This window comes from Orycteropus afer, unplaced genomic scaffold, assembly GCF_000298275.1.
Source record: "Orycteropus afer afer isolate SDZICR_OR568_19922 unplaced genomic scaffold, OryAfe1.0 scaffold00039, whole genome shotgun sequence".
Lineage (NCBI taxonomy): Eukaryota > Metazoa > Chordata > Mammalia > Tubulidentata > Orycteropodidae > Orycteropus > Orycteropus afer.
In genome coordinates, this window is record NW_006921626.1 from 15,695,893 (window position 1) to 15,705,920 (window position 10,028).

At 35.2% G+C, this 10,028-nt stretch overlaps 1 protein-coding gene across 1 annotated transcript in view; it reads right to left on the reverse strand.

The window, feature by feature from the left end:
• CDC42BPA (CDC42 binding protein kinase alpha) overlaps window positions 1–10,028 on the reverse strand; it is a 774,086-nt gene that overhangs the window by 284,485 nt on the left and 479,573 nt on the right. The window contains exons 9-10 of the mRNA XM_007936985.2: window positions 5,063–5,142; window positions 3,399–3,565 (exon numbers count right to left, since the gene is read on the reverse strand). Coding sequence (XP_007935176.1) covers window positions 3,399–3,565; window positions 5,063–5,142 — 247 coding nt within the window. The remainder of the gene's footprint in view (window positions 1–3,398; window positions 3,566–5,062; window positions 5,143–10,028) is intronic.

Here is a 10,028-nt window from a genome sequence, read left to right on the forward strand (position 1 = left end):
GTCCAGTAATCCCAGAAAAGTCTGATTATTTCCTTTTCCCCAATGAACGTCACTCTCGTAAAAGGCCTCAGATCCCTTTGGGGAAGGCTAGGAGAAAGACTGACATAGATTTTGGGCAATGTAGTGGGGTCCTTCCTCAAAGGGACCTGGCCTCCCCTTCATTCAAGGGGTTGTGGGTCTGTAAACTGACTCAAGTCAGGGAACTGATTGAGAGATTGTGACTGTGTATTATGGCGATTCAATCTTGGTTGCTGTTCACGTGACCTAGAATTCTTCTGTCTATACAGATCAAGTAAATATTTAGTAGGTTTGCCATGTATTTCACTACTAGGAACACCATGAGCAAGTAGCCAATGCCCTAATTCCACATGAGTCAGACTATTCTGATTACTGTTCTGACTCTGCTGTCCATTATGGTAACCATGCCCACCTTGCCTTTGTCGATTAACTGCTGCCACTTGGCCCCTACTACCACAGGGTCCAATCAGCCCCATCATAGTTAAGTGTCTTAGTTCAATTAGAGCAGTTCCCACTGTCAAATCAGATTTACATATGCTGGAGCTCCCTTCACAAATTTATTCCTCATGGTACTGGTGAAAGGTGTGTCTTCTGGACTCTCCATTTCTGGCTCTAGGGATCTAATCTGATAAATCCATTCTAACAGGCCAATTTCCCTAAGCCTCTGGATACCTTCTTCTACATTATACCAAGGCAGGTCTGGTACTTCAACTTGAGTTAAGGTAGGCCACTGCATAATCCATGCCTCAGTAAGCCAACCAAATAAACTATTAGATCCTTTCCTAACCTCTTGAACTGAAACATTGAATGAAGAATCCGTACTTAGTGGGCCTAAATCAATAAACTCAGACTGATCCAATCTTACATTCCTTGCACCATTATCCCACACCCTCAGTAGCCATTCTCATACATATTCTCCAGGTTTCTTTCTGTACATGTTAGCAAAATCAAGTAGGTCTTTTCGGATATAGCCAGAAAAGTATCAAATATCTGATCACCCAGAGTGTCACTTCTCACAAGCACTTGATCTACTGGTGGTGCTATTTTGCATATTAATTTTGGCACCTCATGCCACGGTTTAGCAGGGCCCTCTTTAGTAACAGATGCAGGGTCACTAGTGTCTTTAAGATTAATCAAACCAGGGAACAATTTAGGAAGCCCATCCTTATGATTTTGTTTCTCTAGAACCACTCTCAGTACCAAATGTGTTAGACTGGGTTCTCTAAAGAAACAAAAACCAAAAAAGCTTATATATATGTATATATAGAGAGAAATTTATCATAGGAAAATGTCTCACACACTTATAGAAGCTGGCAAGTCCAAAGTTCCCAAATCAAACTTCAAGCTGGAGGCTTTTCCTGGCTCTTGCAACCTCAAGGGCTGAGGAGCTCAAGGCTGGCAGGCAGTACACCAGCTGTTGACTCCAACGAATGACGAATCCAAGATCTCCAGGTGAAATGGTGGACTGTTCACTCACGGACAGTTGTAGGTGGCACAACAGAATCCCGATCCACAGAAGAGTGTCTCTCTTCCCAGGATGTCCTTGGATATACTGGAAGCAGGCCATACCCCCAGGGAAACTCCCTTTCAACAGATTGGCCACTCAGAACACAGTCATCTGATCCCATCATGGGAACAACCATACCACAACAGCTCAAACCACACAGAATTGTGATCCAGCCAAGTTGACACACAGCTCCAACTATCACCCTCATACACTGTTGGTGGCACCATAAAATGGAGCAAACACTGTGGAATACGGTATAGTGCTTCCTTAAAAGGTTAGAAATATAAGTATCATACAATCTAGCAATCCCACTGCAAGGTATCCTACAGAAATAAGAGCCATGACACAAAAGGATATATTTACACTCATTGCAGAACTATTCATAATAGCAGAAAAGATGGAAACCAACTATATTCCCATTAATGGATAAATGGATAAATAACTATGGTACATACACACAATGGATTACTATGGAAAGTTACAGAATATGATGAATCTGCAAAACACTTCATAACAAGGATGAACCTGGAGGACCTTATGCTGGGGGAAATTATTCACAAAAGGACAAATTTTGCAGGAGACCGTTACTATAAAAGTTAAGAAAAGATTTACAAATGTAAAAAACATTCTTTGAAGCTTACCAGGGGTAGAAGGTGAAAGAAGTATAAACTACTAACTAGAGGGTAAACACATATTAACTTGGATGAAAGAAAAGGCAATATACAATAAGGGGGAGTTCAGCACAAAATGATCAAGGCAAAGGAAGACAGTGGGAGGAACACAAGAGTTAAAGGCAACAAAAGTAAATACGATTATATACATAATCCTGTAATTGTAGTAATAATAATAATCTACAAGTGGATAAATAGATAGACACATAACCTGAACAGGTAACTGAAGGCAAATGAAACTACATTCATGAATATACATAGGTTTCACAAAGTATATTTCTACACATGTATTTATATGTGCTACAAATATATCCATAAATTTATTAGCGCATACAGGGGGCACTGTTATAAAAACTTCTTAGCCATAACCAAATACTTGGAAGGAATGAGTTACTGGGTCTGAAGGCTCAGGACCATAGTTTTGGGGACATCAGGTTCGACTGGAATAACAAAGTCCTCAAAGCCAATGTTCCACATTCTACTCTGTTGAGTAGTATCTGGGTTCTCAAAAGCTTGTGAGGTACAAATGTTGGTTTCTTCTTATCCTAAGCAAGAAGAGTAAAGAAAATCAAAGACAAAGGGAAATAATTGGTCCAAATGACCAATGGATCATGTGAACCTCAGCCTCCATGACTCTGAGACCAGAAGAAATAGATGGTGCACAACTACCACTGCTGACTGCTCTGAAAAGGATCACAACGATCCTGGATAGAGTGAGAGACTAATGTAGAATAAAATCCAAAATAATAAAAAAAGACCAAGATTGTTGGTCTGATAGACAGACAATGGTGGAAACTCTGAGACAATGGCCCTTAGACACCTTTCAGGCCTGGACTAAACTTACCCCCAGGGCTCAACTTTCAGTCAAGTGATACACAAGCCTGTAAGGTGAATAATAACACCATGGAAGTATGCACTTCTTGTAACAGTCAATTAAAGGAGATCAAAATGGCTGCACTTGTCCAGTGATAAAGCTCAGAATGCAGAAGGGATAGGAAATAACACCAATCAGCAATGGTAAACATAGGGAGGAAGCAGAAAGAGTGCTGTTGCATTGTAGGGACTGCATGCAGTCATTATCATGAAGCAAAATGTGTATAAATTCTTGAATGGAAACCAAGTTGTTCTGTATACATTTACATTCACCAAAATCACAATAAAAAGCTAACGAAAGAAAAAAATTGTCTTCAAAATGCATTTACCTTGGAGCTTTCTACTAAGTTCAAGTTTTTCCTGTTCAAGGCGTTTAATTCTTCTTTCATAAGCTTCAGTGGCTAAGTTATTATCTAGAGTCCTCTGAACATTAACATCAAGATCCATTGAGGTGGGACCAGCTGTAACTCTTAAACAGCTCCGATCAGAAAGAACACTGAACAAAAGAAAAAAAAATACATGATTCATATTGAAGTAAAAAGTTTGAAGAATAAAAGATACGAATGAAATGTCTTACATGAAGTTGTTCATTTGAGACATGAATTTGAGTATCATTACCTTGTTACAGTGAGCCACCTATAATAACTGTAAAAACTACTTGAAAAATCACTTAGAAACATTTTTTAAAATAGAAACTTAAATTCCCTAAATTTTCTTGAATATCTTTTTAAATAACCACAAATTCTAAAACAAGGTTTAATGAAGTGTTATCGAAAGGTTAAAACAATTTGACCACCTAAGAGAAATCATGAGGAGCTCTGGTAGCGTAGTGCCTAAGGCACTTGACTGCTAACCAGAAGGCTGACAGTTCAAACCCACCAGCCACTCCTCAGAAGGAAGGTTGGGCAATCTACTTCTATAGTGATACCTCCTCAGAAACCGAAGGGGGGGGTCATTATGATTTGGGTCCGACTCCATGGCACATAACAACAACAAGAGAAATCATAGTCTAAAGCACCATCCATGGCCTTCTTTACCAGAATGTGAAGCTCAAAAGTGAAGTACTTCATTTAACTCAATGCAAATTAAAGTATTTGAGGTGCTGGAATACATCAGTGAACAAAATAGACAAAAATCCCTGCACATAATAGAGCTCACATTCTAATGACAGAGATAGAGAGAAACAGGAAAAAAGTAAAATAGTCAATATGTTAGAGAGTATTAAATGCTAAGGAGAAAAAAGCCAGAAGAGGAAATGAAATTGAAATTTTAGACAGTGGTCAAGAAAGTCATCACTGAGAAGGTAACTTGGTAATAAAGCCCTAAAAGAGTGAAAGGATCAGCCAAGGGATGAACAGGAGAAAAGCATTACAGGGAGATGAACAGCCCTGAGACAAGAGCATGCCTGGCATGTTCATTTGGCTGAAAAGGAGCATAGTGTGAATGGAGTGGAGTGCACAAGGGGAAAAGTGACAGCAAATAAAATAAAAAAGGTAAAAGTGAGCAGTCATGTACAGCCTTGTCATCTTTGATCTGAAGTTAAGAAAGGAAGCTGCTGGAATTGGGGGGCAGGGAAGTGACAGGATCTCACTTATCTTTTAATAGAATCACTAGACAGGTTCTAGGAAATATAAGAAATGAAGTAATAAACATATTAAATGGGTAGTTGTGAGAGAGATTAAGCAGAAGAAAGGAGAGGGGGTCACAGCTGAAGAGACACATGTGGGAGTCATCAGCAATTATCTGGCAGAACCCCTATAGGACTCTGCTAATTCCTGCTCCACTGCTAAGATTCTGAATTCTCTATTTGTTCTATTCTTCCTTTTCCATGAGCTAAGATTCTTAGATGTTCTATTCATTTTGTATTATCTAACTTTTCTCATTAGAATCATTAAATATTTTTTATTTACCCTTATAGCTTACTTTTTGTAAAACTTCAATTCATTTTAATTTGCTTTAAATTGTCCAAATTATTTTAACATTTGAAACTTACCAGCTACTAGTATATGTAAAACCAACAAATGGCAGATGGTGGCCAGAAAATGCAGCATGTGTTGGTGGGGGCATTGTTTCCTAAAAGAAGAAAAAGCATCTAATAAGAAAGAAGTAATTATCACCTATAGGTTGGGGCTCTAAATATTAAATGTTACCAGGAAATACACGACTGTTCAATTTAAAAACACTGATAAAAGTTCTTATCTGCCTTGAATAAGGGTACTGAACAATGAAAAGTGTTATAAAATTAATATAAAAATTCATGGTATAGAAGCAAAACCTTTGGGAATGAAATAACAGATAAAGTTCAAATTTACAATGTTAAATAATAGACCAAGTTCAAATTTAAAATGTTAAATAATAGACCAAGAATGCTAAGAACATAAACATTTTATTCTCATTTTCCTACATTTTCATATAACTCAATGATTTAAAGAAGAGGTTGACAAATTATGCTGCCCTGTTTCTCTGTATGACCCACAAGCTAAGAATGGTTTTTTCATGTTTAAAATATTGTAAAAAGAAAGAATGAATATGCAGCAAAAACTGTATGTGACGTGCAAAACCTAAAACATTTATTCTTTGATCATGTATAGAAAAAGCTTGACCACTGATTTAAAGAAACATGTCTAAGAAATTAATACCCAGTAAAATCAAATGTACAAGAAATATTATATGAAACTGAAAAATCTCCTAGGAGGAACTATGAAAATCTGTACAGTTGGTGTTTTTTTTTTTTTTTTTAAATATATGATTGAGAAATCTGTAAATGAAAAAAAAAATCTCAACAACATTGTTTTATTGTCTTACCAAGTATTTTTCTGTTATAGTAATGATAAATTAACTGCACTGAGATCCTTGGGATTGATCCTGACCTAAGAAAAGAATCCTAAGACAACCCAAGTTATCCTTTCTTTATACCTAATGCTAGCATTAGTACTCATCATTGTTTAAGCATTCTATTAAAAAAACACACAGGACATCGAGAAGATCCTGACTCCTAGCAACCCCTCCTTGGGTTTCTGAGGCAGCATCTCTACAGAAGTAGACTGTCCAATCTTCCTTCCAAGGAGTGGCTGATGGGTTTGAACCTCCAGCCTTCTGGTTAGCAGTCAAATGCCTTAGGCACTATACCACCAGAGCTCCCACAGTATAAAATAGGCATTCCAAAAATAAACTGGTCAAGTTACATTAGTGTGCACTAAGAAATCTTGGTTTGTTTCTAGTTAATCAATTAAAATCATAATTCATATTTAGCAAATAGATGAGAAGGAATAAGAAAGAATATGTTAAGTTTTACATGGAGGAAAAAATTACAATCTATTCTGTATAAAAAACCAAACTCACTGCCATCGAGTGGATTCAACTCATAGTGACCCCTCCTTGGGATTCTGAGGCGTATCTCTACAGAAATAGATCACCCAATCTTCCTTTCGAGGAGTGGCTGGTGGGTTTGAACATCCAGCCTTCTGGTTAGTAGTCATATGCTTTAGGCACTATGCCACCCGAGCTCCCATTCCATATAAAGACTAATAAAATTTAAAAAATGTTTTTATCAGATTTGTTGATAAAACAAATTTTGTCACACAGAGAAATGAAGGGATAGTCACAGGGAGGAGAGCTTTTTATGGTTGGGTATTGTAATGTGGGCAGTGAAACCAAATGTGCATGAACTGTTGTGAGTAAAACTAATATGCTTTGTAAATCTGCATCCAAATCACAATAAAATTTTAAAAAAAAATTTAATAAATACTTAAAAAAATAACTCATGTTTGTTTTCTATTAATTTATCAGTTTTAAGTCATTGTTTAATTTGTAATTTGTTTATTATAACTTTTTAGTGTATTAATTTAAAAGTTATTTTGTTTACTTTTTTAAAAGTTATACACATATGCGTGGTCTGATATTGAAAACCTACAAATGTGTATAATGTATAAAGACAGACTCTCTTCAACCCCTCTTCTTTCCACTCACTCAATTCTTTCCAGAGGCAAACTATTATTACTAGTTTTTTTTTTTCTATCTTATAGTCTTTTCCTTTTATTCAATGAGTATTTAGCCCATTTACATATAATTTTCATATAGATATGTTGAGTTAGTTCTATTTTATTGCATCTTCTCATTTTTCATTATATGGTTGATTTCTTTTTTGTGTTTTATGTGTCACATGGACCAGGCAATGTTTTGTTCTGTTGTACAGGGAGTTGCTATGAGTCAGAAATGAAACAATGGCACCTAACAACATCATGTGTCACATGAAAAGGTTTAGTGTTTGTCTTTACACTATAGCTTTATATAATATCTTAAGTTCTCAATTTCTTCAAAAAAAATTTTGACTCCCTTCTATAAGTAATGATGGTATTAGCATATATTACCAATTCTTACTCCCACATGCTAATTTTTAAAATTTTGGTAAAGATATATATAACGAAACATTTGCCACATCAACATTATTTACATGCACAATTCAGTGACATTAATTGCACTCATCATTACGTGCAATCATCACCACTATTTCCAAATTTGCCATCACCCTTACTGGAACTCAGGGTCCCTGAGCAACAACCCAACCAATTCCACTCTCCTTCCGCCCTATTCCTGGTAACCACTGATAAACTTAGGTGTCTATACATTTGCCTATTCCAGATATTTCATGTAAGTGAGATCATATAATAATTGTCTTTGTGGGACTGACCTATTTCACTCAGCATGTTTTCAAGGCTCATTCATGTTGTGGGATGTATCAGGATTGCATTCTTCTTTATGGGTGAGAAATATTCCATTGTATGTATAAACCACATTTTTATTATCCATTCGTCTATTGCTGGACATTGAGGTTGCTTCCACATTTTAGCTATTGTAAATAGTGCTGCCATGAACACTGGTGTACAAGTATCTGTTTGTATTCCTGCTTTCGATTCTTTTGGGTATACACCTAGAAGTGGAATTGCTGGGTCATACAGTAATTCTGTGTTGAACTTTTTGGGAACCACTTATCAATTTTAGTAGTATGTAATACTGGTTTTATTTTTATATTCCTTATTCCGGCATTTATCAAGTGTAAATGACATCTATTTGGTTCTAGGTTTAAAAGATGAGACAGGATAAATCTTCTTACAGCAATTTAAAACTTACTGTTAAAGCTGAATAACTAGGATATGTTTCTAACTTGATTTTTCTATGTTAATTATTCCTGGGATGTGACTTGTACATTGAATGTGTTAAAAGTTTTCCTTATTTTCTAGAGTTATATTTTGAACTAGATCTGGAGGAATTTTTCTGTTCCTTTATTTCAATCTTCTTCTACAAAGATACTAATTATATGTATATTAGATTTCTTTTGACAATATTTTGTGTATTTTCTTTCAAACCCTTTTGAACTCTGTTAATTTCTATTCACCTTGTTCGTTTTCACTATCCCGTCCTTTATGGTCTTGATTATGTTTTTGACAGCATGTTTTACTATTTTGCATCTCACTGGTATTTCATTTAGGGAATTTTTTCCTTTTGTTCTGAACTCTACTATCTCATGTTTTATCTTTGTTTTTCTTGCTACACTCGTTTTTGAGCTTTTATGTTTCTATACTGTGCTCATTTCATAGACAATTGGTTCTTTTTAATTCATGGTTTTATGTTTAGTCAGTTTTCGTCTCCTCCATGAAAAGAATTTATATTTTCTATTCTATATTCTATTCATGTCCTATTTATTTTTATCATTCATTTCTTTTTTTTCTTTTATTGTCTTTGTACTGATCTTGTATTGGTTCCTATTTTATTATAATACATTTTTTTTAAATGAAATCAGTTCTTCTTAAACAAGTATTATGTTCCTTACTAAGAGAATTTTCCTTTTGACAAAGGGTTTCATATTTGAGTTCTTTTACCTTTCACTTCTCTCCAGTCAATTCTTCTTTATATATTATGATTCTAGGAGAAAGTTTGCATTTCTATTTATTAGTCTTCTATTAGTTCCTTTGGGTATCTTCTAAGAAAAAAAGGGAAACTCGCCATCTTTAGTACACTATTTTAGAGACAAATGTTTGTCATTTTTAAAAGCCAGCTACAAAGTCTTTCCTTAACCACCAATGCAGGCCAAAACAGCCACTGTAAAAGTTTACTTATCCATCTGTAAATGAATTTCTTTTCCCTAAATTTTAGTAGGTAAAGAATAGGAAAAAACAATTAATGTTATACACAATAAGAAAAACTAATAAAACAATCAATAGGGAACAATTATTAATCATCTGAAGCAAGCTACTCGCTGATAATAAGTTTTCTATCAGGATTATAAATTAATGTCTCATTTAGGGAAAAAAATAATACAGATATGAATATAATTAATTGTTATCAAAGTAAACAATAAAGTGGAACATGATTCTACAACTAGATTCATAAAAATATTTTGATAAGTATTTTCAAATTCAAATTTTGGACAACAAACCCATTAATCATACTGCTTTTATTTATACCCAAGAAGATTCTGAAAATCTTAAAAGAATGCTACCTCTATAACTGGTGGATATCTTCAATATCTATTACAGATAAGACTGATGCTGTTGTTGGTGTTAGGTGCCCTAGAGTCAGTTCCAACTATACTGACTTCACGCATAACGAAACACTGTGTGGTCCTGTGCCATCCTCACAATCCATGCTATGCATGAGCCCACTGTTACAGCCACTGTGTCCATCAATCTCTTTCAAGGATTTCCTCTTTTTTGCTGACTCTACTTTACCAAGCATGCTATCCTTCTTGAGGGACTGGTCCCTCCTGACAAAATAAAGTACAAGAACCAAAGTCTCAGCTTTCTGAATTCTACGGAGCATTATTATTTTTTTTTTCTCCCTTCCTGTCTGATCTTTTTTTTTTTTTTTTAATTGTGATTTGGGTGAAGATTTACAGAGAAAATTCACTTTCCATACAGCAGTTCACATATACTTTATCTCATGTCATTGACCATAGTTTA